The following is a 27,985-nucleotide window of genomic DNA, read 5'->3' as shown; positions in this document are numbered from 1 at the left end:
GAATAGTAGAAAGTTGATAAGGGAAGCAAGAGGACCCAAGGAAAAATCTATTGCCCGCAGAGTTAAGGACAATACGTTTAAAAATATACTAGAAACAAAAAGAATCATAACATGGTATCAGTCCATTACTAGATGGAAATAGAATGGTCAATAATAATGCCAGAAATAACAAAAGTGTTCTGTAAATATTTCTGTAAGTATTTGGGAAAAAGCTGTATGATGTAGTTGTGAAATATGATGACTCTTTCCATTCCACTAGTATCTCAGCAGGATTTTAAACAGCAACTACCAAAATTAGACATTTTTAAATCAGCAGGCCTGGATAACTTCCACCCAAGAGCATTAAAAGAGCTGACTGAGGAACTGCTGGTCCATTAAGGATGTTGAATACATCTCAGAAAATTGGGGATGCCCCGGAAGAAAGTGAATGTTGTGCCAATAATTAAACTGGATAACCTGGGTAATTATAGGCCTGTCAGTCTGACATCAATCCTGGACAAGATAATGAAGCAGCTGATACAGGAACAAATTAATATTGAATAAAAAGAGGGCAATGTAATAACTGCCCGTCAACACGGAGTTATGCAAAATAGATCCTGTCAAACCAACCTAATATCTTTTTTATGAGATTACAAGTTTCGCTGATAAAGGTGATAGTATTGATGTAATAGACTTCTGTAAGGCATTTCACTTGGTATCACATTTTGATTAAAAGCTAACATAATACAAAATTAACGTCTCACACGCTAAATGGATTAAAAACTGGCTAAGTGCCATATCTCAAAATGTATTAATATAAATGGCAAAACATCATTGAACGAGTGTTTCTAGTGGGGGGTCACCCAGGGTTCAGTTTTTGGCCCTATGCTATTTAACATTTTTATCAACTTGGAAGAAAACAAAATCATTGCTGATAGTTTGCAGATGATGCAAAGATTAGGGAAGTGGTAAATAATGAAGATTACGGGTCACTGATACAGGGTTCAAGCAAACCAGATTCATTTGAATATGGCTAAACATAAATGTTTACATCTAGGAACAAGGAATATTGGCCACACCTGCAGGATGGGGGACTCTATCCTGGGAAGCAGTGACTCTGTGAAAGACTTGGGGGTTGTGATGAATAATCAGCTGAACATGAGCTCCCAGTGTAAGGCTGCAGCCAAAAGGGCCAATGGGATTCTGGGATGCATAAACGGGAATCTGGAGTAGGAGAGATGATTTTACCTGTATACTTGGCACTGGCGTGACTGCTGCTGGAATCCTGTGTCCAGTTCTGCTGCTATCATGGGGTTTGCCAGTCACCGCTAGGGGCACCCCCTGCTGGCTGCTCTGGGGCTTAGCTCTTTCAGCCGGACACCCTCCTCTTGCTGTTCCTTGGCCTCATCTTCAGGGCTTAGCCCTCCAGCCAAGTACACACTGGTCCTCCCCTTCCGAGGTTCTACAAAGTCCTCCACAGCATCCCAGGCACACTCCTGGCTGAGCCACACCCCCTCAGTGACTGGGATGAACCTTCCCAGACGGTCTTCACGATCACTGCCCAGATCATGCCACTCCTTCAGGGGCTGTAGGGGAACCCAGGCCCACCCTCTACTCTGGGTTCCGGTCCAGGGGTCCTATCTCCAGCAACTACCCCAAACCTTCCTGCCTCACCCCTAGACTACTCCCGACCTTGCCTATCCCAGGCTTGCATTGTCCATCCTAGCTAAACCCCTATGTCCTCCTGGTCTACTAGACAGACCCACCCTCTTGGGGCCAATGCCCCTTTCTCTCCCTTACCCCAGGGACAGCGACTGCAGCTCTCCTCCCTGCAGCCTCTTTCTGCCACCAGCCCCCTGGTTTTATAGGTGCCGCTCCTGTTCCACCCTTAGTTAGGACTCTCCTCTCAGCCTAAATGGTACGGTAAGGAGGGTCAGCTACCAAGGCTCATACACCCCCACTCTTCTCACAGAGGTAATTCCTACCCCAAACACCCCTTTTGTGGAAAGATGAAGTAAAGAGCAGGCAGCCATTCGTTCAAAGGGTGGACCCCTCGACCCTGATAACAGTAGATTGAAATTCTAAGGATTAAATCTGCCACCTGCGGAGAGAGTCTATCCAGACCCGTTAAGTACCTAATTTACATGCAATTGGAAAATCCTGAGCGAGCTGCACTTTGAGGCTGGAAAGCAGAGATAGCTGCTAGTGAGCTCTGACAGAACTAACAGCCAGGCCTTGTTGTTTCAGGCGGAACAAACAGTCCAGAACACATCTTTATTCTGAGACCATGAGGAGAACCGCTTCCACGTTAACAGGTAAATGTATCTAGGCACAAGGCTTTCTGCTATTTAGGAGAATGTTTTGCATGTTCTCTGAACAGTCGGCTTCCTGTGGAGTCAACCATGGAGTGTCCATAGCGCGTGATGAAGAGCCGCCAGGTTGGGGCAGCAGGCAACCCTGCTCTTGTGAGATCAGGTCTAGTTCTGGAGGTAGTGTCAAGGGAGGTCTGGCGGACAGGGTCAGCAGAGTAGAGAAACATGCTGACGAGGCCAAGCCAGTGCTACAACGATCACGCAAGCACAATCCTTCTTGATTTTTGAGCAGCACTTTGGAAAGTAGCAGCACCAGAGGATAAACGTACATCAGTGTGTCCTTCCAGGATAAGAGGCAGGTGTCTGTGAGAGATCCCCGACTGTTACCAGCTCTTGAATAGAAATGAGTCTTACCCAATCCAGCCTGAGAGACGCTTTTAAAGCAGCATGTATTATATATTACGGGTCCAGACCTATACCTAAGCCCTTATACCTAACCCCATTCATTTTCAGTTCTGTTACCAGTTCCTCTTTATCGGTCAGGACCAGAGCTAATAAAGAATTTCCCCCACATTGGCAGCAACACTTTTTGAGGGAGGAACTTGGCATCTAACACGTTTCAAAATTCCAAGGGTGTTTCAGTGCTGCCAGCATGACACCTCCAGCACATGGCTCTCAAATTAAAGTCCCCCATGATCACGCAGTGTTTTCCCTACACATTACGATGTATAAGGCTCTGGTCATCCTATTCCCTAGTGCATGCACAGTGCGTAATAGAGGCTAAGCCTCCTCAGACCTTGTGTAGCCGGGGGAGGGGCGGAGTTCTCGGGCTCCTCCCCATCCCGGGTAGGGCCACAGTGGGGCTGAGACCAGCAAGCGGGGCTGTGGCCTCAGCCAAAAGAGGCGGGGCAGGGGGCCAGCCCTAGTGCGATTCGGTGGCTGTAGCAGACACCAACTAATACCTTGTGCTTTATCTGTTAGGACAGCAGGTCTCAAACATTAGCAACCTGAGGACTCTCATTTAGATTTACTTTTTTTTTGCAGAACCCCAAGTCCCCTGCTCAACTCTAGGCTCCACCCCTTCCCCCAAGGCCCCACCCCACCTCTTCCCGCCCCTGCCCCTCATCTTCCCTGCCTCCTTCCACCCCCTTCCCCAAGTGCACCCCATCCCCTCTCCTCTCCCCTCCCGCCCAGCATCTCCTGCACCCCACTGAACAGCTGTTCCCCGGCCTGCAGGAGGCACTGGGAGGGAGAGGAGTTGAGGGAGGAGTTGATCAGTGGAGCCGGTGGACGCCCGTTTGAGAAACGCTGTGTTAGGACACTGAATCTTAAATATTCCAGATCATTTTCTTCCATCATCAGTGGGGGAAAGAGGAAGGCTGGAGAGTGTCTTTAATCTGTGGAAGGGGGGTTGGGGGGTGTCAGATTTCCTAGGTCAGCTGGGGGGGCTCAAGCCAGCTGCTCCTCCCCTCCATGGCAGTCAGGCAACACCTGGGTTGTGTGGTGCTGGGTGGCAGGTCTGGGCCGACCCTCCCGTCACAGCAGGGTGCAGGTGCCCTTGCGCTTGATCCCGAAGGTGGAGAGCACCAGCCCCTTTTTGCGCTCGCTGTAGGGGGGGTAGCGCAGGGCGTTTATGGTCTCCAGGCCCATGCTGCGCAGGAGGCAGGCGCGGTGGTGAGAGAAAGTGTCGAAGCTGAACTTGCCGTGGTACAAGCCCAGCCCGCTGTTCCCTAGAAACAGAGCAGAGCTCGGATACAGGCTCAGGGCCATGCCCAACCCCACGGTACGATCCCAGCCCACTGGGCCCTGCCCACACAGCGCGGTTCAGTCACGGGGCCCAGCCACACCCCCACCCCCCCCTCCAGTACGATCCCAGCCCACTGGGCCCTGCCCACACAGCGCGGTTCAGTCACAGGGCCAAGCCACGCCCCCACCCCACCCCGTACGATCCCAGCCCACTGGGCCCTGCCCACACAGCGCGGTTCAGTCACAGGGCCCAGCCATGCCCCCACCCCACCCCGTACGATCCCAGCCCACTGGGCCCTGCCCACACAGCGCGGTTCAGTCACGGGGCCCAGCCACACACCCCCACGGCATGATCCCAGCCCACTGGGCCCTCCCCACACAGCGCGGTTCAGTCACAGGGCCCAGCCACCCCCATGGTACGATCCCAGCCCACTGGGCCCTGCCCATAGCACATGGCTCAGTCACGGGGCCCAGCCATGCTCCCCCTCAGGGGCTCAGCCCCAGGCTGGGGGCAGGGAACAGGGCTTAGCTGGGGCCCAGACGTACCAATCCCACCGAAGGGCAGAGAGATTAGCGTCATCTGCATTATGGTGTCGTTGGCACCAAATCCGCCGCTGCTCGTCCTCTCCAGCACCCGACGCACCAGCTTGGGGGAAGCAGAGATGGGGGGGGGGTGACGAAGTGGGACGGTTCTTAATGTTTCCTCTGAATACTGTGTGGGTGCCTCAGTTTCTGTCCGACACTCTGTCTCCTGGCAACTAATGGCCCGGGCCCTTCCCCCCTGCAAGGGGAATGCTAAAGGTGTGGGAGAACAAAGAGATCAGGTGACCTCCTGGCCCAGGAAAGAGACAAAGGCCAGAAAGGAGGGGGTTTCAGTCTGGAGCTGGCTGGGGACGAGGAGTGAGTGCAGACGTGGGGGTCTGCCTCACTGGGCCCCAGAATGGACCCGGCTGAGGGGTCCGGTTCTCTGTACCTAAAAGCTCTGTTTTAGAGCGTGTTCCTGTCATCTAATAAACCTCTGCTTTACTGGCTGGCTGAGAGTCGCGTCTGACTGCGAAGCGAAGTGAGGGAGCAGGACCCTGTGGCTTCCCCAGGACCCCGCCTAGGCGGACTCGCTGTGGGAAGCGCACGGAGGAGCATATGCTGAATACTCCAAGGAGAGACCCAGGAGGTGAAGCCGTGTGAACTTCTCACCCTGAAGACAGTCTGCTCCAAGGGAGAGGAGGCTCCCCAACGTCCTCACTGGCTTCGTGGGGAGCAGTTCCAGAGCATCGCCTGGGGACTCAATGACAGGGGGTGAGGGAGCCCCAATTTGTGCCTGATACCCACCCGCAGCTACCCCAGTGCTGCCACATCAGCTGACCCGGAGCCCCTCCCACACAGCTGCTTCCCTCCGGGAGGGGTGACCAGACCCGGGCAGCGTGTGGGGAGCCAAGCAGAGCCGTTCTCCTGTGGAGACTGGCCCCAGGATCCGGGGAGGGGGTCACACTGCCCCAGCAGTGAACGGGTGAAAGGCCGGTTCCGGCACGGAGCCTGCCCTGGGCTCGGGCATGAGTCCTCAGCCAGAACTCGCCCTAGATCCCTGCCCCGCACCTTGCTGTCGGAGGCGAAGACGTACATGGCCAGCGGCCGCTCCTGGCGGTTGATGAAGGCGATGGCTTCGTCCACGTTGGGCACGGTGACGATGGGCAGGACGGGCCCGAAGATCTCCTCCTGCATGGCAGGGTCTGACGGCTGCACGTCCGCCAGCACCGTGGGGGCTGTGGGGGGGGCATCACTCACTGCACAGGGGCACATGGCAGCCCTCATCCACCATGGGTCTGCCCCCATCCAGCCCTGCCCTGGCACCGGAGCTCCCCACAGGACCTGCCCTGCCACCAGAGCTCCCAGTGCTCATTTCTCCACCATCAGGGCTCCCCGTACCCTGCCTGGATCCCTGGATCCTCAACCCAAGACCCCTGCTCCCTGATGTGAATGGGTCCCCCGGAGCCCCCACGCCCTGGCATGGATGGGTCCCCCGGAGCCCCGGCATGGATGGGTCCCCCGGAGCCCCGAGCCCCGGCATGGATGGGTCCCCCGGAGCCCTCACCGATGTAGCGCTCCCTCTCATCCGTCTGCCCCCCGATGGCCACGCGCCCGCTGCCCAGCAGGGCCCGGATGCGCTGGAACTGCTTGTCACTGATGATGCGGGCGAAGTCAGGCGACTCCCGGGGCTCGGGACCGAAGAACTGGGTGATGGCGTGGCGCAGGGCGGGCAGCAGCTTCTCCTGCGTCTCCGCGCTGCACAGCACGTAGTCAGGCGCGACGCAGGTCTGCCCCGCGTTGAGGCAGCGCCCCCAGACCAGCCGGCTGGCCACGTTCTGCAGGTCGCTCTCGTCGGCCACGTAGCAGGGGTTCTTGCCCCCCAGCTCCAGCGTCAGCGGCGTCAGGTGCTTGGCCGCAGCTGCCATCACGATCTTGCCCACTTGGGGGCTGCCTGCGGGGGTGGGAGAGACGCGTCAGGGCAGAGACCCGCCACTCTTCCATCGGCCTGGGGCGCCAGGGGCCTTGGGATGCAGGCAGCCCCAGCTACCCCGTCAAGGGGAAGGACCCTGCATCTGGCTGGGGGCTCCAGTCACTCCCAGCCCCCACCTTCAGGGGCCTCAGGGCTCAGAGAGTCACTCAGCTGGGATCCCAGCCCCAGAGGGCCCCCTCCTGGCCCAGTCAGGACAACGCCGAGGGGCCCAGAGCCACTGGCTGGGCCCTGAGTGTGCACTGTGGCAATGGGCTCTGGGGGCAGCCCCTGGGAGGGGGAAGGCAGAGGACGTGGGTAGGGGGGCTGGACGGTGCCCTTTGGAGTGGAAGGGGAGGTGACCATGGAGAGGGGCGGGGGCTGGGTCACTTGGGACATACCTGTGAAGAAGATGTAGTCAAACTTGTTTTCCAGCAGCTGGGTCATCTCCGCAGGGCCCCCGGTCACCACAGCAAAGCAGTCCTGCAATCGGAGAGGGGAGGGTGTGTGGGGTGATCCTCATCCTTCCCCCTTTACTCTGCCTCACCCCTGCCCATTGCTGTACTGTTCCCCTCTCTGCTCCCTGTGGCCCTGTCCCCGTCACGCTGGCTTCCGGCACTGACGGGTGTTGGGGGGAAGGGGGCACTGGGGAGCAGCTCAGTGGGTGTGGGGATGCATTGTTCGAGGTATTGTGGAGGCACAGAGGAAAGCTGGGTGTTGGGGGCTGGGGCATGGGGGCCAGCTTGGCATGGGGTAGGGGGCTGGGCATGGTGCTAGGCCTGCAGGAGTGGCTCAGCGCTTTGGGAACAGGAGATGGGCGTGGTGCCCGGGGGGGGGGGCAGCTCCTTACCTTGTCCAGGTAGCTGGGCAGCGTCTCAGCCAGGAGCTTCTCAGTGCTGCTGCTGATCTCGGAGGGTTTGATGATCACACAGTTCCCTGGGGGGGCAGGCGGGATGTTACTGCGCAGCACAGACACCTCCCCTCCCCAGGGCCTCGCCGCAGCACCCCAACCCACCACCGGGGAGCACTGCAGGGAGGTGTCCCTGGGGAACACACCAGGAGCCTCATTTGGGGCTGGGGAAAGTTGTGGGTCAGGAGCCCTGGCCCAGAGGATGTGGGTGTGACACTACACCCCATATTCTCACCGTGATATTATTATGATATGATTATGGCATAATTATGATGCATTTTATGTAAGATGGGTCATGTAAGGGGCCATTGGGAAGCTTATGATTTGCTGAATATGATTATCCTATTTGTATGCATGTATATGAAGTTATAAATACTGACTCTGTATCTATACTTCAAATGTTGTTACACCTGGATAATGCCCACCGGACAAGATGCTTTTAGCCTAGATAGATGGTTGTGAAGGGCCTATTCAGGGCAAAGGGCCACTAGGAAAAACAATAGGCCTTAGGAGAAGCTTATCCCCCACCTGGGGAGCCTTCCTGAGCACACTACAGACAGTCCGAGAGTAATGGCTGCCAGGGGCGGCTCTACCCATTTCGCCGCCCCAATCACGGCGGCACGCCGCGGGGGGCACTGTGCCGGTCGCCGGTCCCGTGGCTCCAGTGGACCTCCTGCAGACGTGCCTGCGGATGCTCCACCGGAGCCGCGGGATCAGCAGACCCTCCGCATGCATGCCGGAGGTCCACTGGAGCCGCCTGCCGCCCTCCCGGCGACCGGCAGAGCGCCCCCCGCAGCATGCCGCCCCAAGCACGCGCTTGGCATGCTGGGGCCTGGAGCCGCCCCTGATGGATGCTGTGACTCTACAAGGACATGTGACCACGCTATTCCATCTTGGGATGTCAGTATTTTTCCACAAACTGGTCTGAGAACCAAGCTGCAGGAACAAAGGCTTCCTGTCATACGCTAAAGCTATATAAGGCAGGAGAGTAACATCATCTGGGGTTCTTCACTCCTCACACAAGAAGACTCCTGGAAACACCTGAGGAACAAAGACTGAACTGGGGAAAGTGCTGGACCCAGGCTAAGGGGATTTCTAGCCTGTGTGTGAAGGACCTGGGGATTCCAAGCTGTAAAGCAAGTGCAGCTTGTGCCTTAAGAATCTGCAGCCTGATGGTATCATTTCTCAGGGTGAGAATCTGCTCATTCATATCCAATCTATTTAGTATATTAAGTTTAGTTTGCGTTTTGTTTATTTGCTAAGTGATCGGCTTTGATCTATTTGCCATCACTTATAATCACTTAAAATCTATCTTTGGTAGTTAATAAACTTGTTTTTGTTTTAATTTAAACCCATGAACTTTGACTGGAGTGCTTGGGGAAAATCTCTGCTTGGTTACCACAACTGCGCATTTTTGATGAAGAGATGAAGAGAATGAAGAGAAATTGCTCTCTTCACATTAATTGAGAGGCGGAGCGGGTATGAAACCCATATACTGGCCAGATTTGACCAGGGCAGGATGGTACTGCTCTGCAGTCCCAGGCTAGGAAGCTAATGGTTAGAGGGGGAAGGATAGCTCAGTGGTTTAAGCATTGGCCTGCTAAACCCAGGGCTGTGGCTTCAATCCTTGAGGGGCCATTTAGGAATTGGTCCTGCTTTGAGCAGGGGGTTGGACTAGATGACCTCCTGAGGTCCCTTCCAACCTTGATATTCTATGATTCTAAAGAACCAACGTGTCATTGCAGCTGGGTGTGTCCCTACCTGTGTGAATGCTGGTGAAAGTGAAGGCTGGAGGGCTTTGTGGTTTGTCACAGCAGCACAGTTGTGAGAGGGAGCCCAAGCAGGTGGGTCACAGGCGGCTCAGTGATACCCCAGTTCCAGGTGGCACCCGGGGGAGAACCCATCACAGTAGGGACCATGCTGGGGGTGGGAGCTCTGCCTGGAGCAGGTTCCAGGCTGGGGGGTAGGGACCATGCTGTGGTGGAAAGTGTCCCTACTCCCTGACTCACCGGCCGCGATGGCCCCGACCAGGGGCACCAGGATGAGCTGCAAGGGGTAGTTCCAGGGCCCAATGATCAGCACCACTCCATAGGGCTCCTTCCGGATGAAGGCCGTGTCCAGCTGAGTCACCTGCAGGGGAGGCCTGGGTGTCAGGAGCTCCAGAGAGCGGGTCCCAGGTCCTGAGGGGTGGGGAAGTGAACTGGACCGGGAGGACAGGAGCCCTGGCTTGGCCATGGGGGCAGGTCCCGGCTCAGCCTTGGGTGCTTGTTTCCGGCTGTCACAGGCATAGGCCTGGGGGGGTGTTTCTCCCCACATTTCACTCGGGGGGAGCTCAGCCCCGAGGATGCATCTCCCCCTTACCAGGTTCTTGTCCACACCCTCGTCCTTCATCCAGTTGGACAGGTTGTTGAGCGCGTAGTTGACCTCGTTCTTGACCATGATAATCTCAGAGAGCTCCACCTCGAAGGGGGGCTGGAGGCACAGAGCAGCATTAGCTTCATCCCCGGCCATGCCCATTCTGGTACTACTTTGATCTGGATGCTGCGTGCCTCCGTGCACCCTACTGCCAGGCACTAGAGGTGCCTGAATCCCATAGCCGGCTGGCTGGAGAGCAGAATTGCTCCGGTGAACTGAACGGAGCCTGCCCCTGGGAACAGAGGCCCCGGAGGAGATAATGGATGCCCAGCCAGTGGGCCCTTAACTCTGAGTGGCAGGGAGGCCGATGCAGGCTGGGCTCCTGAGGGCAGCAGCAGAGAGGACAGTGTTAACAGCCTGGGCTTGCAACTGCTGCTGGGAAACAGAAGCACAGATGAGGGGAGAGCGAGTGGAGCTGGAGCTCAGAGGATCAGAGCATGGCACAGGGCCTACAGGGTTAGGGGCTGGCCCTCTGTCCCTCCCTCTGCCCCCCCACTAATGCTTTGCTGCCTTGTCGACCCTGGATTCTAGGTGACACAGGTTACCTGGTTTGGAAAGGGCGGCCTGGAGTCGCCGCAGATCCTGACAGACGGGCATTGATCCCCGAGGGGTAAAAGGCTCCAAGCAGGAGTCTGGCTCAGTGGGAGGCGCTGGGCAGAACTCTCAGGGTGAAGCAGGAGGGCTGGAGCCCACAGGCTCCCTCTCGGAGGCAGTGAGGCCACGTGGCCGGCCCTGAAGGAGGAGTGGGACCTCTGGGGGGCCTGGCGCACTGAAGGGCTCCTCCGAGCAACTGTTTAAAGACTGGGGCATAGACCATGACACCACCATGGCCTGGGGCACACAGCCCTGCCCATCCACCACTACAGACCCCGAGGGCGGCGTGGGGCCAGGATGGGACCAGCAGGGGGAAGCTCACTGGGGTGGGGGCAGATGCAGTGTCATCTCCCCTGGCAAAGGGTCCCCCCATAGGTCAGTGCGGTCCCCGGGCCAGAGGCATCTGGACTCCTCACCAACACCAGACTCACGCAGCCGTCGGGGTGCATGAGGCCTTCTGCCAGCTCCGGGCAGCTGAGAGATGCCAACCCATCTCGGCGGGCGATCCCTGGCCTTGGATCTCCTCGCTTTTGTCACCTCCCAGCTGGCCCCCAGCAACATGACAGGTCTGGGCACGGAGCCGTCCCACCAACAGGAGACGCCAGTAGGTCACCACAGTGCGTCTCCTCAGCACCACCGGCTGCCAGGAGCCCCTCACCCAGTCCTCTCGCCCGGCACTGGTGCCCCATGGACTAGAGAGACCAGGGCTGGATCCAGCGCATGTCAGCGCTCCATTGCCTGGGCCCGGCGCATCTAACAGAGCCTAAACCCTTGGGATGGGGACCGGGGTTGACAGCTCCACTCCTTGGGCCAGGGGGACTCTCTGCCACCAGGCAAAGCTGGTCTGTGCAGGAGACAGAGTCTCCTCAGGGGCTGATCACAGCCCAGGGAACAAACTGTCCCAGGAACTGTCCCAGCCTTCCCCGTCCAAGGGCAGGTGCTGCTCCCATGGGCCTTCGCTGACAGAACCCAGGGTAGTAAGGACATTTAACTAGGCCCTAACAAAACACCCCCACCTGCACAGACACAGACCCGCCCCCATGGGAGGAGAGAGGGGACTACACGCCGCCGTGCCGTCACCTCGCTTAGCGCATGACCCACAGTCCTCCACTCTTGCGGGGAGGAGGGTGGGCCAGGAACCTGGGCAGACAAGACCCCAGTGCGCCCCCTGCGCTGTGGGGGATCCCCAGGGAGACCCCCATGCCCCCCAACCCTGCCCTACAGGGAGACCTGCCCCCCCATTGCCCTGCGCTGGGCTCAGCCCCATCCGGCTCACCTTGCGCATGTCCGAGGCCATGGCGTCCAGGATGGGCTGTTTCTTCTCATCCAGGAAGCGGCGCAGCGCCTCCAGCTGGGAGACCCGGTGCTCAGCGGCGCGCGTCTTCCCCGTGAGCCAGGCAGCGCGCAGGCTGCTCACCAAACCCACATAGGGGTTCATGCTGGAGGAGGGGGTGGGTCAGTCTGTGCTGGGGGGACCCAGAGTCCTCGCCCCATCCCCAGCTCTCCATCCACCCAGCCACTGACCCCCACCCATCTCCACAGCCTCCAATCCTTCCCCCTGCATCCCCACAGCCTGAGCCCCTAACCCCCATCTCCCTGCAGCCCCTGCCCATCCCCACAGCCTGAGCCCCTAACCCCCATCTCCCTGCAGCCCCTGCCCATCCCCACAGCCTCTGAGCCCCTAACCCCCATCTCCCTGCAGCCCCTGCCCATCCCCACAGCCTCTGAGCCCCTAACCCCCATCTCCCTGCAGCCCCTGCCCATCCCCACTGCCTCTGAGCCCCTAACCCCCAACCCCTGCAGCTCCTGCCTATCCCTGCTGCCTCTGAGCCCCTAACCCCCACCCCCTGCAGCTCCTGCCCATCCCCACTGCCTCTGAGCCCCTAACCCCCACCTCCCTGCAGCCCCTGCCCATCCCCACTGCCTCTGAGCCCCTAACCCCCACCCCCTGCAGCCCCTGCCTATCCCTGCTGCCTCTGACCACACCCATCTCCACAGCCCCCAACCCCTGCAGCAAGCCCCGCCCCCAGTACCTGATCCCCCTCCGAGCCAGGAAACAATCCCGGCAGTTTTGTGATTGGCACAGCCCCGCCCCCTTCCCGTTAGGCTGATGGTGATTGGGCAGCGGACCTCGAGGGCAGGACGGTGATCGGCTGGGCCGGGGCTCAGCCAGGGGACGAATCATGTTGTGGCTCTTCGCTCGCTGCCATTTCTTGACCGATGATGCGGTCACGGCTCCGCCCCGCAGGGCAGAGAGCTAGAGCCGCCAGCGCCCCGCGGTGCTGGGAGCCAGGACTCCTGGGTTCTGTCCCTGCCCTGGGAGCGGGGTTGGGTGGGTGAGAGATGTGGGAGGGGCTGGGAGCCAGGACTCCTGGGTTCTGTCCCTGCCCTGGGAGCGGGGTTGGGTGGGTGAGAGATGTGGGAGAGGCTGGGAGCCAGGACTCCTGGGTTCTGTCCCTGCCCTGGGAGCGGGGTTGGGTGGGTGAGAGATGTGGGAGGGGCTGGGAGCCAGGACTCCTGGGTTCTGTCCCTGCCCTGGGAGCGGGGTTGGGTGGGTGAGAGATGTGGGAGAGGCTGGGAGCCAGGACTCCTGGGTTCTGTCCCTGCCCTGGGAGCGGGGTTGGGTGGGTGAGAGATGTGGGAGGGGCTGGGAGCCAGGACTCCTGGGTTCTGTCCCTGCCCTGGGAGTGGGGTTGGGTGGGTGAGAGATGTGGGAGAGGCTGGGAGCCAGGACTCCTGGGTTCAATCCCTGCCCTGGGAGGGGAGAGGGGTTCGGTGGTTAGAGCAGGGGGCAGGCAGGTCTCCTAGTTAGAGCAGTGTGCTGGGAGCCAGGACTCCTGGTGGTAGCCCAGCTTGGGGAGTGATGTCTAGTGGTTAGAGTGAGGGAGGGCTGCAGGCTAGGGCTCCTGTTCGTTCCTGGGTTGGGGAGGACAGTGGGGTCTGGTGGTCAGAGTCCTGATTTATCCTCCCATCAGTGACCCACACAGGTGTGACCCTACCGGCCTGTGGCCCATGGCTCCCTGCTGGCAGTGTGAGGATGGGCCTGCCTGGCCTGTGCTGTGTGTTGGTTTGGTTGGGAGGAGACTCCCCCATTGGGTGCTCTCCCCAGTGAGATGCTCTGAGGGGCAGGGACTGCTGGCTTAGCGCAAGAGCCCAGCTCTGCCACTCCCCTCCTAGGCCCTAACCCTGCCGCAGCCAGCAGGGCTTGGGCTTGGGCTGGGCCCCCTTTGGGGGGGGGGGAGTTCAGCTGCCCCAAGCCTTAAACCTTCTAGTTCACTCACTCAGCTCTGCACCACACCTCCCTGACAGCTGTGGTGACCCACAGAGCTTGGTGTCTCTAGGCACTCAACCCCTCACCCAGCAGCTTTGGAGTCCGTCTTGCCTGTGTCGCTACCCGTGGGCGCCTTCCCTGGGATGTCTCCGTTTGTGTCCGTGTTGTTACCCTGGAAGATGTTGGTGGCTTTGATCTATAGAAAGTCATAGACCTGGTTAAAGCCAATGGCTGTGCTAAGCACCTGTCTTTCAAGCCAAAGGAATGGAGCAATTACATATCCCTTTGTGTAGTGATAGCTGGAAACAACAGGAAGGCAATGAGGCTCAGAGCAAAGCTAATCACAAGCCAGGGGGTTTCCCTGGGACTGATTGCAAATGTTGGGGAGCAAGAGGGGGAATGGATTGGTTGTGTGTGTGTGAGTGAAGAGAGCAGCCATGCAGCAGAGAGTGGGGCCCTGGAGGAAGCAGAGATCTGGCTGCCTTTGGGCAGAGAGCTCACTGGAGTGGCAGACTTGGGATTTCTGAGCAAGGGACCTGCCTCCTGTTTGTCTCTCCTGGGTGCAGGGGACCGGACTCTGCCTGCGTTCTTTGGGGAGAAATGGGATTGCACCAAAGAACAGCCCTGACACGAAGCCTCTGTTTCTCCTTGTAATGGAAACAGTCTGGCAAGGCCTGAATGAACTGCTGGGGCCAAAGAGGCAATAGTGTTTTCAGCTGTAAAGGGAAGAGGAAATGTCCCACAAATGCTGCACCTGGCATGGGGTGTGTGTGGGGGGGGTATCCTGCTGGGGCTGGGGTGTCAAGGGTTATTGCATCCCGTGAACCCTTCATTCCTCCAGCCTGCTGGATTGGGCCTAGGAGTTCAGTCCTGTTCATGCAGAGCAGAGGTGCTGTCCTAACACCACCTCTGTACTGCAATAAAACACCCACAGCAGCCCGCCTCAGCTGATTCAGGCTCGCGGGGCTCAGGCTATGGGGTTAAAAATAGCAGGGCACATGTCCAGGCTGGGGCTGGAGCTGGAGGCTGGGCTCCACGACCGTCCCCCCTTGTGGGGTCCCAGAACCCAGGCTCTAGCCCCAGCCCAAATGGCTACACCCCAATTGTACAGCCCCACACCTGAGCCCCATGAGCTGGAGTCAGCAGAGCAGGGTAGGGCTGGCTAGGAGATGGGAGGGGGAAGCACTGAGCGGGGCTGGGCTGGCCATGGGATGGAAGATCCCACAGGGTTGCTCTGTCCCAGGTTCTCTGTCCACTCGAAGTCCTTCTCAGCAGAGGGCCTGCTACCCTGACTTGGACGCCCCTAAGGGTGGTCTGGGCCCACAGGCCTCACTTGAGTGTTGCAGGGGAAGGGCTGGGCCCTTGGATAAATGTCTCACCCCCGCTGGCCTCAACAGGAAAGCCCAGAGAACAGGGACCAAGGCACCCACTCCCCAGAGCTGCTGGGCACAAGAACGGGGTGCCAGGGCCTGCCCGAGTCTCCAGCACAGAAACAGAGTCTGTCCCGGGCCTGCATTAGCAGGGACAGTTGGTCAGTGCCAAGGTGACCAACGTGGGCCGGGGAGTCCCTTGGCCTTGCTGCCCTCCATGCATTGATGTCCCCCTGTCTCTCTGTGGGTGCTCTCCTCAAGGATCTCCACAGTTGGCAATGCCCCAGTGGGGCCACCTTCCCCCAGACTCACGCAGCGCTGACCCACCAGGCTCCTGAGTAAGAGGGGGCGCAGGAACCCTCCAGCCTCACTGGCGTTACCTCTTCTCTGCACAGCACCCAGCCCGCTCCCTGCCGGGGGTTACAACAGTTGCTGTGCTGACGGTGCCCAGCTGCCTGGCATTCCCGATGTGTCAGCCTGCCGCGATGAGCCTGATGCTGGTTCAGGGGTTAGAGTTTTATCTGCATGGAGGTACCAAAGTCTACAGGGTTCAGCCCTGGCGCCTGGGACAAGGTCCCCTGAGCGGGAATCCACAGGGACGGGAAAGGCCCCACCCAGTCCCTCTCCTGGGCCCAGAGCAGGACTCACCCACCCCCTAGTGGGAGCCTGGCATCCATACTGGCCAGCAGGCAGGGTAAGCATCACTGCCCTGCCTGCCAGAGGATAACATGGCAGAGCCAGTACAGGTCTGTCCTGGGCAGCTCCATCCTACAGCTGTCTGCAGCCCTATGCTCTCTGCCAGCATGACTGCTCCCCAGCCAGCTAGGGAATCCCCTGCCCTGTGGCATGCTGTCCCCTGGCACTGGCTGTCCCAGATTGCTGTCCCATCCCACATTAGCACAGCTCTCGTTACCTGCTCCACCCTGTGTGTGTGACGACCCCCAGAGTGTCAGCTGCATTACAGCAGGTTCTCTCCTGCTCATGTCCCGGCCCCTGGCCATTGCTCTGTCCTCACAGCTCCTCCCAATTGAGTGCCCCCCCCCCAGCAGTCAGCAAGCGGTTAAATTGGATGGGTCCTCAGCCCACCCCATGTGGCACTCCCTGACCCCCACCCCACAGCTCCTCCCGTGTTTGCCAACCAGCAGGGTAGCACTGACTGCAGCTGCGAGGGACCAGCCTCAGGACGCCTGGATTCTGCAGTGCCTCAGTCAGTCACTCCAGCATCGATCAGGAGTAGGAGCTATCCAGGCTCAGGGGCCCTGCAGCGGGTGGGGAAGGAGGCCACTGGCAGGAATCAGCAGAGCCTCATTCAAAGGGAGACAGTTTGGGGGGGCGCAGAGCCTTCAGGAGGCACCACTGCCCAAGTGCCAGCGTCCCTGGCTGGAGGGCACAGGAGCAGAGCCCTAACCCTGTGACCCGGTGCAGCCATCAGAGGGGGACAGAGAGCTGCAGCAGGGGGGTCAGTGTGGGGAACAGCAAAGAGCCCCTTCCTGGAGAGGTCCGGGCATGGAGAGGTGGGTGCCAGGCTGGGAACATGGGCCATCCCCGTTAGCAGCAAGTGCCTGTGCCCTGGTAATCACCAGGCTGGCAGCACCCCCACATGGGGCCATCACACAGCCACCCACCTGCCCACGATCCCAGACACCTGCAGCTGGCCAAAGTGACCCTAGAAACGTACGCTGGCCTAGCAATGCAGGTTATGGAGGTGATTTCTTCACATTTCTATACCAGCTAGAGCCCTGGCGCACACCCAGCTAGACCAGCAAAACCATCCAAATCCTTTTGCCACTATAGTTTATTTTGCTCAGGGAACTGGCAAACGGACTTTCCCCTGGGGGTGGCCCACCTGGCTACAGTGGCATTGTCACAATATTCCGAACAGGATAGCTATCCCAGCACACCTCTCCTAGTGCCCTCAGCACCCCTTAGGGACTGCAGCCGCTGCCTGCCAAGGACGGGACACCTGCTACCCCCTGGCGACCTGGGATGGCTCCTGGACTGCACAGGCCCCTGGGAAGGGATGAGCTCATTCACACAAAAGATTCCCCAAGGATGAGGGGCTGCTACACCCTCCCAGGGGGCTCCCAAGGGGGCGTGAGCAGCAACAGGGCACATGAGGGCCAAAGAGAAGACAGGAGCCCCAGGGCAACAGACCCCGACCTCCCCATCTGGCTCCTCCTGGGGCAGGCTGGAGATCAGCTGGGATACACCGCCATGTGGCCGCCAGCTCCCCTCCCTGTCCTGGGCATGTCCCCTGGCCCAGGGCTGGTCCTTGGGGACACAATTTGAGTCAGAGGAGATTTGCACTGGGGTAAACAGCTGCACTCCCTATCTCAGGTCCTTATCCAGCCCCTGTCACCGCAGTATCTGGACACCTCACACTCCTTTGTGTGTTTATCCTTTCACCCCTAGTGCAGCAGGGACGGGTTGTGAGCCCCATTGCACAGCTGGGAGCTGGGGCACAGAGGCTAAGGGACATGCCTAAGGGCACTGAGGGCTTCTGTAGCAGAGCAGGGAATTGAACCCTGGTCTTCCTGGCAGCCCTGAATATTCACACACCTGCTCGGCCTCCCTCTAACGCGAGTCTCACCTAGGCCAGCAGCTCATCTCTAGCCAGGAGGGGGGCAGGTAAGCGCTGCCCTATGGCTTTCTGCAGCAGTGTCAGGGACGAGGCTGGCCCAGAGGAGAAATGGTGCCATCTGAACCCTGCCGAATGACTGTGGTGCGTGGCACTAGCTGCTCACACTGTGCTGAGCACATCCTCTAGCCACAGCACACAGCCCACACACCCTCCACTCACTTGGGTGCCTGACTCACCTGCCATACCCAGCGTGCAGCACACTGATCTGGGCCACAATTAATGTGTTCGACACACTGGCCATTGCTGTCATGCCCAGGGAGCCTGCATTAGCAGCCCTGCTTCCCTGTCGTTTATTCCTTCCATCCACACACAGCAAAGCGTCGCCTGGGACACCTCTCCCATGCACAGCTGCGATGTACAGCAGTTTGCAGGCACCTGCAAAAAAAAATCTCAACGCACTGGGGCAGGGCCGCCGAGAGCGGGTTCAGACTCCGGTGAAAATTTTTTTCGGGCCCCCAGCAAGGGCAGACCAGCTAAACAGGGCCGACGAAGCCGGGCCCCCTTCCAGACTGCCGGGCCCCGGTAATTTGTACCAGCTCCCCCCCCCCCCCCATCGGCCCTGCACTGGGGGATAGCCATGGGAGCACTGATTGTTCCACAGGAGCTAGAATGTGTAGGTGCTCGCTGAGCCAAGGGCTCATTGCGTTAGTGCCTCAAAAAGTCCTCAAATTCAGGCAAGGCCAGGCCTGATTCAAGGGCTGCTGAGAACCTCCATCTCCTGCTAAAGCCAGAGGGTTGGTGTGGACACTCCTTGAAACAGCCTCTCTGGAAGTCACACTTCAGAGGGCTGCAAATGGCTCCCAGGAAGCCAGGCACCCAAAGGGGGATGCTGTCACAGCACGTGCAAGCTCCATTCGCGTTGCTAAAGCAACAGGAAGCAAACGTGGCTCTAATGGACTCGCCAGCCTGGACAAGGGCACGACCCCCAGTACACCCATTGTCATGGTTGAGTCCCACATCCACAAGGAACGGGACCTCTAGCTTTGGACTGATTATACCAATCACACGGGGCAACCGCTGTCTAAGGGGTTCTCCCAACCTCAGCACCAATCTCCTGCCCCCCCCGGATGGTGTCTCCCCCTCTTTCCATAGTCCCTCTTGCTTGCAGTACTGCCTAGGCCCCTGTTCTCCAACCACCCCCCAGTCTCCCATGCAGTGCGGCTCTGTGGATCCCACCCCCGGACTGCAGGTGGGGAACCAAGGCACAGGGGAGGCAAGTCTTGTCTACACAGAAAGATTAATCCGGATTAACTGCAGGTGCACAGTTAAACTGGATCAGCAAAAGGGCAGGTCCCACAGATTCACCCTCCCGAGCCGCTGTTAAACCGAAGTAAAACCAGGTAGGCGCATGCACACAGGGTCCTACTACTCCGGATTAACGTCACCCACCCCACCAAGTCCGGGCCGCCTCAAACCCCACGTTCCGTCCACACGTGCACCGAAAGGCCCCGCCCCACGGCTCTCCGCCAATCCGCGTGTCCGTTATGTGTGTCAATCCGCCCCCATACCACTCCGCCAATCCGCGTGTCCGTTATGTGTGTCAATCCGCCCCCATACCACTCCGCCAATCCGTTTGGCCGTTCTGGACATGGCCCCGCCCCTTCCCCTCCACCAATTTGACGGGCCGTCCGGAGGTGACACCGCCCCACACCTTTCACAATCACCAATCAACCGAGGCCGCCACTAGTGATCCCGCCCTAAATCCCATCCCTCCGCCAATCATTTAACCTCATTTAGCCTGCGTCACGTTCACGCTGCGGAATCAGAACTCCCGCCCCGCCTCCCTCCCGGCCCCGTAGCCAATGAGACACGAGCTGGACGCTGATTGGCCCTAGCGCTCGCCGGCGCAGGCCTGGCTAGGTTGCTGCGGACTCGGCGCGGAGCGGAGTAGGGGACCCCGGTGCTGTCCCCGCGGGGTGAGTTCGGCTCCTCGGCCCCGCGCAGGGCGCGCGGCCCCGCCCCCGGCCCATGCCCGGCAGCCTCCCCCCGGGTCGGGCCTCCCGGCCTCGCTCGGGTCACCGGGACCTTCAGGAGCAGGCGGCTGCGCATGCGCACGGCAGCTGAGCGGGGCTCGCCCTCTGCTCCTGCTGGGCGGGGCAGGACGCCTGGGTCCCCTTGGCTCGCTGCTGCCTCCAGACCCAGAGACCGCCAGGATGGTCCTAGGTCACTCGACCCCTCCCTGTCCCGGATGCCTGGGTCCCTGTCCCGCAGCAGGGAACTGCAGGACCCGTGTGGGAAAGTGCCCTGCACTATGGCCCTCGGACGCCTGGGTCCCATCCCTGGAGAGGGGAGCTGCAGGACTTCTGTGGGAAAGGGCCCTGTACTATGGCCCTCGGACGCCTGGGTCCTATCCCTGGAGAGGGGAGCTGCAGGACCCCTGTGGGAAAGTGCCCTGCACTATGGCCCCCGGATGCCTGGGTCCCATCCCTGGAGAGGGGAGCTGCAGGACCCCCATGGGAAAGTGCCCTGTACTGCCATCCCCTAGCCCTGTCTGCAGGGTGTGATGTGCTGGGTTCAGGGGCTGGTGAGTGGGGCTGGCCTGTATTGGGTAGGTGCCAGGCTGAGTATGTGAGCTGACACTGCCTTCTCCTCCTTTGTGCTGCAGGATTGCCCTGGGCTCAGCATGGCGGCGCTGCGGATGATATGCCGAGCTTCCTGCACGGGTAAGGACTGCAGTGGCATGGAGACCCACCAGCTCCCCCACACTGTAGGGCTGAGGGCTGAGCCTTCTTTCCCTCTGCTGCCCCATGGGGCTAGAAGCATTCTCTAACCTTTCTCCTTGATTCCCCAGGGACACCACTCTGCCTGAGTCTCACTCGGCTGCTCAGTGTTACAGCCTCGAGAAAGTCCTACAGTAAGTACTGCCTCCGGCCTCCCCAAGGCTGTCCCAGAGCTCTCCTTGGGGGCACAGCATCCAGAGCCCATTCTGGAAGGCATGGAGTCTAGTCTGGTTCTCCTGCCCTCCCAGGGGGCTGCACCCAGAGTCCCTTTCTCCAAGGGCTACTGTCATAAACAGTTAGTTAAGGGTGAAGGTCTTTTTTTACCTGTACTGGGTTAACAAGCAGTACCTGATGACCACCTGACCAGAGGACCAATCAGGGACAAGATATTTTCAAATCTCTGTGGAGGGAAGTTTTTTTTCTGTTCTTTTGTTTTAAGTTGAGTCTCTCTTGGGAGTTAAGGGAGTCCAGACATCTTAATCAAGTCCTCCCAGGTTTCTGCAGTATTGTTCTTCTATTCAGTCTAGTGAGTATTAGAAAGGCAAACTAGTATTTTTTTTTACTTTTATTTTTGCATTGGCAGTTGTGTGTTTTGCTGAAGTAATCTCTTTATTTCTATTGCTGTACTTTGCTTTTACTGAGAAAGAAAGGGGGAGGGGGAATCCTCTCCAGGTTTATAATTTAGACTCTGTGTATTGTTCCATCCTGGTATGACAGAGAGAGTGTACTTTCTTTTTTTGTTCTTTTTAATAAATTATTTTCTTTTCTTTGGACTTGGTTAATTCCTTCTCTTGTGGAGATTCAAGGGAAGGGGAGGGGGGAAGAGTGAGTTCCTCCTGAGGTTGATTCACAGAGTTGAATCGGTGTGTATCTCTCCAGAGTGGCTAGGAGAGAGGGAGGGGGGCAGTGGGCTGCTTCCCTGTGTGTAGAAATTCAGGGAGATTGAATCTGTGTTCCCCAGGGAAAGTTTGGGGAAACAGGCAGTGGTGTGTCAGACACTTAGAAAACTGACTGGTGGTAGCGTATCAGATCTAAACTAGGATTTTAGTTTAGGGGAGTCCATGCAGGTCCCCATCTTGTGAACCCAAAAGCTCCAAGTGGGGGAGAAACCTATGACAGCTACACAGTCCAAGTTAGGTCTCTTCCATCCCCCAAGTTCCCATAGTGTCCCTTTCAGGTGCTGTCGGGGCACCGTATCCAGAGGATGGGTGCCTGTCCCAGCTCCTTCATGTTGGTCTGTGTAGGGCGGTGATGGTTTATGTCTCCCCTACAGAGTATGTGAATGTACAGGAGGAGAAATGGGACATGAAATCCATCACCGACAAGGCTGCTCAAACCCTCTTGTGGACGGAGCTCATTCGAGGTGAGCCCCGAGTTCTGTCGGGATGGGCTGTGATGGCAGGACCTGGAATGGGATGGTTGTGGTGGGACCTGGTGTGGGGGTTGTCGGGATTGAGAATGGGGGGAAGGTGGGCTGTGAGGGTCTGATAGACATGGATGCTTCCCTGTGCCAGTGAGACGGCAGTGAAGGGGGTCCCCACATGGAGATGGTGAAGGGTCTGAGTGATGCTTAGTGTCTTTGCTGGATTCTAACCTCCCCTGGCTCCTCCTCTAGGCCTGGGTGTGACCCTGAGTTACCTCTTCCGGGAACCTGCCACCATCAACTACCCCTTTGAGAAGGGCCCCCTGAGCCCGCGTTTCCGGGGGGAGCACGCCCTGCGCCGCTATCCCTCTGGAGAGGAGCGGTGCATCGCCTGCAAGCTCTGCGAGGCCGTCTGCCCTGCCCAGGTGAGCCTCCCCCTTGCCCCAGGGGTTGCCCATGTGGGGACGCACCGCCCAGCCCCAGAGCCCCTCTCTGGTGCTTATCTCTGGCATGGTGCTTCCCAGGTAAGCAACCCTTGCTGGTGAGGTCCCCCGGTCTCTGCTCCATAGGATCTTGTCCCCAGGGGGCCTTGGTTTGGTCCCCTCTGGGTGCCTGTTGCCCAGCTTGGACATCCATGCCTCAAAAGGCTCCCTCCCAGCTGGATGCCCTGTGTTTGGGGCTGCGAGAGCTGCATTGGCCCTAGGAGGGAGAGGTGCTGGTGGGCACAGGTGCTGACACGGCTGGGTCCTGACTCAAGCCCTTCCTCCAGTCTCACTGGCAAAAGCTCAGTGTGTGCTCCCCGCCCCCCTCATTCCAGGGGAGAGAGTCTCCAGCTCCCTGTTTTACATAGTGTCACCCTCGGCCAAGTAGGCAGCACCCCTGCTTTTCCCCAGTGTATTTGGGGCAGGGAATGACCATGTTCTCCCCTCCCCTGCCAGGCGATCACTATTGAGGCCGAGCCACGTGCTGATGGCAGCCGCCGAACCACCCGCTATGACATTGACATGACTAAGTGCATTTACTGCGGGTTCTGCCAGGAGGCCTGCCCTGTGGATGCCATCGTGGAGGTGAATGCAACTGGCTGCACGTGGGGCTGGTGTCTGGGGGAGCCAAGCATGCAATCTCTCTCCAGACCTGCCCTCATACACCTTGGCCTCTGAGGGTCTCTGTATGGCAGGGGGGAGGTCCTGGTGGGTCTCTGCACTGGGCAAGGGCGCAGTGGAGTCTGTCTGTCCACGAGTCTCTGTCTTGGGGGTGAGGCCCTGCTGGTAGGTTGGCCCTGGTGGCAACTGTCTACTCTACTGGTCTCTGCAGGGCCCCAACTTCGAGTTCTCCACCGAGACGCACGAGGAGCTGCTGTACAACAAGGAGAAACTGCTCAACAACGGGGACAAGTGGGAGGCTGAGATCGCGGCCAACATCGAGGCCGACTACCTGTACCGGTGATGGCTGGGCCCCCCACGCTGCCCAGCCTGCTTCCTAGACACCCCCCCTCCCCCCGCAATAAAGGGCCTACACCCATGTCCACAGCTCCTCTGCGCCTGCCTTGGGGGAGACTGGGGCTTCAGGGTGTGGGGTGCAGGGGGGGAGGGAGGGAGTGGGTGGGTAGGGGGCATATGACCTGTCTAGTAAGCCCTAGCTCGGGGCTCTCACTCCTGTACATTTGCATAGGGGGTGAGGAAACTGAGGCCCTGAGCAGGAGAGGGAACTCTGCTTAAGGAACTGGGATGGGGGAGACACATGACGCCTCCCTCCTGCTGTCCCAATGCTACACATCACATTGGGTCTGTAACTGGCTTTGGCTCATTCCCAGTGCTGGGGAGAACTGTAGGTAACACTGCTGAGGGGGGAAGAGCAGCTGGACATTCACTGTTTGGTGGCGGAGGACACCCACCCACCCACCCACCCCTGGCTCCAGGGAGAGGAGCCAATGACAGAGCCAGGGTTGGTGCCCAGTCCTGCTGTCCCAGTACTGCTCCTCCCTGCCCTGGTGTGTGAGAAATAGGCTTAGGCAGGATGGGGGAACTCTGCCAAACACTGAGCCAGGCCGTGCTCTGTCCCTGCCCCCTTTTGGCCCTGGTTCCGTCTTGTGCTGCTACTGTCTCTTGCCCTGGCAGGGCGCTGCTTGTTCTGCCTTCTGCCCTGAGCACCATGGAGCTAGAGCAGGGCCCCGGCTCGCTGAGCTGGACCCGGGAGCAGAGGGGGGCAGCTCCCCACAGACCCACTGCACTTGGGTGAGTGGTGGCCAGGAATATACTCCCCTGGGGCAGCCCAGCAGAGGTGAGGTCAAGTCCCCTTTGGCAGTGTCTGTCTTGGCTCGTGAGTGGCCCCCAGGAGCCCGGGGTGTCAAGGTGTCCTGCAGTGGCTGAGCAGCATGTGTGCCAACCTCAGGGCAGGGAGTACAAACCCCAAACTGGCTGGGAGTTCTGGATTTAGATTTCACCTATCAAGTGTGAATGTCTCAGGCATTATAACAGCCTAGCCAGGGAGTCTCAGACATTCCCCTTTGCTCTGCTGCTCTATCTTGCCGCCTGGGTGATAGATGGTCCCTTACACCAAAGATCACAGCAATATTCAGGTTTCTTCCAGTCTGACAGGATCAGTCACTTACCCCAGGACAACTCGCACCAAAGACAACGCTTGTTGCCAGCCCTACTGAAAATACCTAAAGATTTGTTAACTAGGCAAAGGAAATAGTGAAAGGAGGTAAACATACACCCAGAGGAGTTACAGCCTTAAGTTTCAAAAGGTAATAGAAGCTTCTCTAATAAGCAAGCTCCCTCTGTCCTTTAGGGCTAACCTAGGCCAAGCACGGGGGATCTTTCACTTATGCTTGGTAGTCTTTGCCCTTCAGAATCCGAGCAGCATGAAACACAATTTCTCCTTGTCGAGGGCCTATTTATTCCTTCCCCCCGCCCTGCTTCCAGTTGCAAATTCAGCCGGCGGGAGGAATTGAGTTGCAGTCTCTTTTTCATGGAGGGTGGGGGGAAGCAATTCACAAAGCCTTGTGTCTTCTGATGTTCCACAATGATTCCTGTCCCGGCTCTGGGCCTTCTTTTGTTGGGCCGGAGATAACACCTGTGGCAAACTCGAACCTTGCAGGGGGTAGTGTTGCTCGCCTGGCCAGTGATTTCCAGTTACAGAGCCAACACTTAAATATTACAACATGGGATACAGGTAGAGGTGAGATTACGGGATGCAGCAAGCTACAAGTACTTTATACTGTCTAAACGCTTTTGTAACTCTAATACCTATTTTAACAGTACAATACACCGGTGAGCCAGCGTGGCTCTGTATTTGTCAGGGGTTGGCTGTGGCCTAGGGGCCTTGGCATGAGGTGGCACCTGGTCTGCCAGCATCACAGGTGAGGTCAGCCAGGTCAAAGCAGCACCAAGTCAGACTTGGGCAAATTTAATAAAAGCAAAACGCATTCTAAGCTGCTCTTAACACTTTCAATGTCCTTAAAAACTTCTCACCTCAGGCTGGCTTTTCAGTCAGGCTCTCCCCTTTGATCAGCGTTGGCGGCGGTGGTGTCTGTAGATGTAGGTGGAAGAGAGAGGAAGAGCCTGGCAAAATGTCTCTCCCTTTTATCATGTCCTTTCTTTCCTCTTGGCTTTGTCCCCCCTCCCACCCCGTTCAGAGTCAGGTGAGCGTTACCTCATCGCCGTCCCAAACTGCCCAAAGGAAGGGGGGTGACTCAAGGGTCTAACAGATTCTTTAGGCCAGTGTCCATTGTTCCTGTGAAGTTGGGCTGGGTTTGTCCCATCCATGCCCTATACATGAAATTATAACCTATAACATTACTGTAACAATTACTGTAACATCACTATAATGACCATGCCCAGTGCATTATGAGCCTTCCGAAGACACCCAACATGACACACTTTGCACTGGATGCCACACAATCGTTTTATAAAGATGAACATGGGGGTGTCGGGTGTTCCCCTGAGGTACAGAGTGTCATCACCTGAGCCACAACCCAACCCTGTAGCTGGCCTAGTACCCTCATCATGCAGAGGTTCTGGGACGCTTGTCTCAAATGCAGCGTCCCGGCAGGCCTACGTTGGCAGGAGGGGAAGGGGGTTCTGGAGCAGCGCAGATGCTGTAGCCTCCTTGAGTTGGCTCTGAACCTCCTGCTGGCCCCCATCCCTGTGGGGCAGCGTTCCCTATACTCCGGGCAGCTACTCCAACCGCCAGCAGGGAGCGTGCATTAATACAGCAACCTTTTCCAAGCACGGCTTCACTGGCGCTTTCCCTCGCTGCAGGGGGGCCCTGCCATCCTCCTGGGAGTGTATCAGGCCCTGTGGGGAGCTCTGTCCCCCGACCATGGGTTGGGCCCCACGGGAGAGGCTGTTGAGCCTGCTCCAGGGGTCTCCAAGCCCAGGCAGTAAAGGCTACTGTGGTTAGCGCCTGGAGTCCCAGCTTCGATCCCTGCCCAGGAATGTGGTGGAGCAGATGTGTGTGTGTGTAGGGGCGGGGGGTTCGGCAGCTGCGGTTTGTGCTGTGGAAAGGGGGAGGGGAGCTCGGTGCCATGTGAGGCTCTATCTGCCCTTGAGAACAGTCTGAAAAGCCGGCTCCCCCACCTTCTCTCCCCCCCAGTTCCCCAGCAGAGTCCAGATCCCATGAGCCCAACATCCCCACCGAGCTCCTCCCCTCCTTTGCTGGGAGGCCCTTCCGTGCTCTCTGATGGCCCCTTGGGCGGGAGCCCAGATCCAGCTTGTTTTCTGTCCGGAAGCAGGGCTGTAAAGCTCAGCGTTTCCCCTCTCTGGGTGCTGCCCGGCCAAGGCCCTCTCCCCCGAGGGACCCCAGCTGCCCCCCAACACAGGGCCCCCGACACAGAATTAGGGGGTGGGGCTGCAGTAGCCGGGCGTGGCAGGTCCTGTGCTTACAACACAGGGTGGGGCCTAGGGTTGTGGCAGTGCTAGTTGTACCAAGAGAGAAGGGGCTTCTGGCCAAGCTGAGCAGTGGGTAGAGATGTCTGGGAAGCCACCTCAACAGGGCTGGGTGCTGGGATCTCCATCTGCATGAGCACTGCCCTGCATGTGACTGGCACAGTGGCTCAGGGTGGGGTGTTTTCTCTGGCCTGCCAGGAGAAATGGGGCAGGGGGGTGCATGCCAGGGCCTCACAGACAGGCTGGGGATACTGGAGATTGGTAGTGGCACCTTTCTCAAGGGGAAGGCCAGCTGAGGCCACCCTGCAGATAGAAAAAGCCCCAGAAATACCCACTGGAGCAAGCAGATGAGGCAGGGAAGAGAGGGCCCAAGTCAGGCAGGGCATGGAAGCAGCGATGCAGGCCCCTTGGCTAGGATCATGGGATCTGGCATCTGCCGCTGGCAATACTGACTAAGTGCCCTGGGGAAACTAGCAGTCAGCGGTCATTTGAAGCAGCTATTTCCATATGTGCTATGGAAACACCATCACGTGGATCCAGCTGGAGTCAGAGGCAGAGGAGATGCCAACACCTTGGGGCAGGAATCTCATCATGCTGGGGTGGTGGGGGTGGTCACACAAACCTCAGGGCACGGACCCTGCTGGGAGTGTGAGTCCTGGCACTAGTGCACGGGGCCTGGATCCTGCTTAGAGGGGGTGAGAGAGAGCTGGGAGTGTGAATCCAAGCTGAGCCGTGGGCAGCAACACTGCACAGGGCCTGGTCCCCTGCTATTACATCTGGGATCTCTGTCTGCACGGGCGCTGCCCTGCATGTAACTGGTGCGATGGCTCAGGGGCCTTGGTGTGTGGGTGGGTGTCCAGTTGCACAGGGGCTAGTGGCCGTGTATGTTGCCACACTGGGGTCAGCAGTGATTGAGAGGGGAGAGTGCCCCCTATAGAGCCCCCCCCATCCCGCTCCACAACATGGGGTGCAGGGTGTATGTTTTGGCCTGGAAGGCTGGTATCCAGGTGCAAAGGGATCAGTGTTGGGGGTGGGGATTCAGCTGCGGGGCCAGGGATTTCTGAGTGGGATGATTCAGCTGCTGGGGAGGGGGAGTTGCACGGTGGTTCTGATGGGACATGGGAGTGATGCAGGTTCAGAGGTGTGGGAGGGTTCGACGTGGAGGGATCCAGGTGTGGGACAGGCAGGCTCAGCCCAGCAGGATCCAGGTATGGGGGGAGAAGGTTCTGTGTGGGACAATCTGGGCGCGGGCAGCTCAGTGGGGGATCTGGGTGCAGGCGG

The 27,985-nt window shown here is 58.5% G+C and overlaps 2 protein-coding genes across 6 annotated transcripts; one reads left to right on the top strand and one right to left on the bottom strand.

Moving 5' to 3' along the window:
• Nucleotides 1-203: 203 nt before the first annotated feature.
• Nucleotides 204-17,931, bottom strand: LOC123370186 (aldehyde dehydrogenase family 3 member B1-like). Of its 4 annotated transcripts, XM_045016487.1 has the most exons (11): nt 17,906-17,931; nt 13,805-13,914; nt 11,724-11,886; nt 9,800-9,910; nt 9,448-9,568; nt 7,379-7,464; nt 6,930-7,011; nt 6,127-6,513; nt 5,631-5,797; nt 4,584-4,683; nt 3,477-4,021 (listed from the first exon to the last, which is right to left on the bottom strand). In XM_045016487.1, the coding sequence occupies exons 3-11, from the start codon at nt 11,883-11,885 to the stop codon at nt 3,828-3,830; spliced, it is 1,410 nt and encodes a 469-aa protein (XP_044872422.1). In that variant the 5' UTR covers nt 11,886; nt 13,805-13,914; nt 17,906-17,931; the 3' UTR covers nt 3,477-3,827. The 4 variants fall into 4 exon arrangements, with proteins under 4 accessions (XP_044872419.1, XP_044872422.1, XP_044872418.1 ...); XM_045016484.1 differs by lacking the exons at nt 13,805-13,914; nt 17,906-17,931 and adding an exon at nt 204-2,678 and having other exon boundaries at nt 3,783-4,021; nt 11,724-12,005; XM_045016483.1 differs by lacking the exons at nt 13,805-13,914; nt 17,906-17,931 and adding an exon at nt 12,481-12,535 and having other exon boundaries at nt 3,479-4,021.
• Nucleotides 17,932-19,558: 1,627 nt separating this feature from the next.
• Nucleotides 19,559-23,336, top strand: NDUFS8 (NADH:ubiquinone oxidoreductase core subunit S8). 2 transcript variants are annotated; one of them, XM_045015300.1, is made up of 7 exons: nt 19,559-19,645; nt 20,334-20,392; nt 20,521-20,583; nt 21,723-21,812; nt 22,065-22,237; nt 22,751-22,879; nt 23,127-23,336. In XM_045015300.1, the coding sequence occupies exons 2-7, from the start codon at nt 20,353-20,355 to the stop codon at nt 23,256-23,258; spliced, it is 627 nt and encodes a 208-aa protein (XP_044871235.1). In that variant the 5' UTR covers nt 19,559-19,645; nt 20,334-20,352; the 3' UTR covers nt 23,259-23,336. The 2 variants fall into 2 exon arrangements, with proteins under 2 accessions (XP_044871235.1, XP_044871234.1); XM_045015299.1 differs by lacking the exon at nt 19,559-19,645 and adding an exon at nt 19,805-19,892 and having other exon boundaries at nt 20,335-20,392.
• The last annotated feature ends 4,649 nt before the right edge of the window (nt 23,337-27,985 follow it).

Source organism: Mauremys mutica, chromosome 4 (assembly GCF_020497125.1).
Source record: "Mauremys mutica isolate MM-2020 ecotype Southern chromosome 4, ASM2049712v1, whole genome shotgun sequence".
Lineage (NCBI taxonomy): Eukaryota > Metazoa > Chordata > Testudines > Geoemydidae > Mauremys > Mauremys mutica.
The sequence above is the reverse complement of the archived record's forward strand: the minus strand, read 5'-3'. Positions and strand labels throughout refer to the sequence as shown.

Bases quoted from the DNA above. Each gene is read 5' to 3' on its own strand.
- NDUFS8 (XM_045015300.1), top strand. From the start codon at position 20,353: ATGGCGGCGCTGCGGATGATATGCCGAGCTTCCTGCACGG. The intron at 21,813-22,064 runs GTGAGCCCCGAG...CTCCTCCTCTAG, and splicing joins GTGGACGGAGCTCATTCGAG to GCCTGGGTGTGACCCTGAGT. The intron at 22,880-23,126 runs GTGAATGCAACT...TGGTCTCTGCAG, and splicing joins CTGTGGATGCCATCGTGGAG to GGCCCCAACTTCGAGTTCTC.
- LOC123370186 (XM_045016487.1), bottom strand. From the start codon at position 11,885: ATGAACCCCTATGTGGGTTTGGTGAGCAGCCTGCGCGCTGCCTGGCTC. The intron at 9,569-9,799 runs GTAAGGGGGAGA...CCTCCCCTGCAG, and splicing joins AGGGTGTGGACAAGAACCTG to GTGACTCAGCTGGACACGGC. The intron at 4,684-5,630 runs GTGCGGGGCAGG...GCTTCCCCCAAG, and splicing joins TCTTCGCCTCCGACAGCAAG to CTGGTGCGTCGGGTGCTGGA.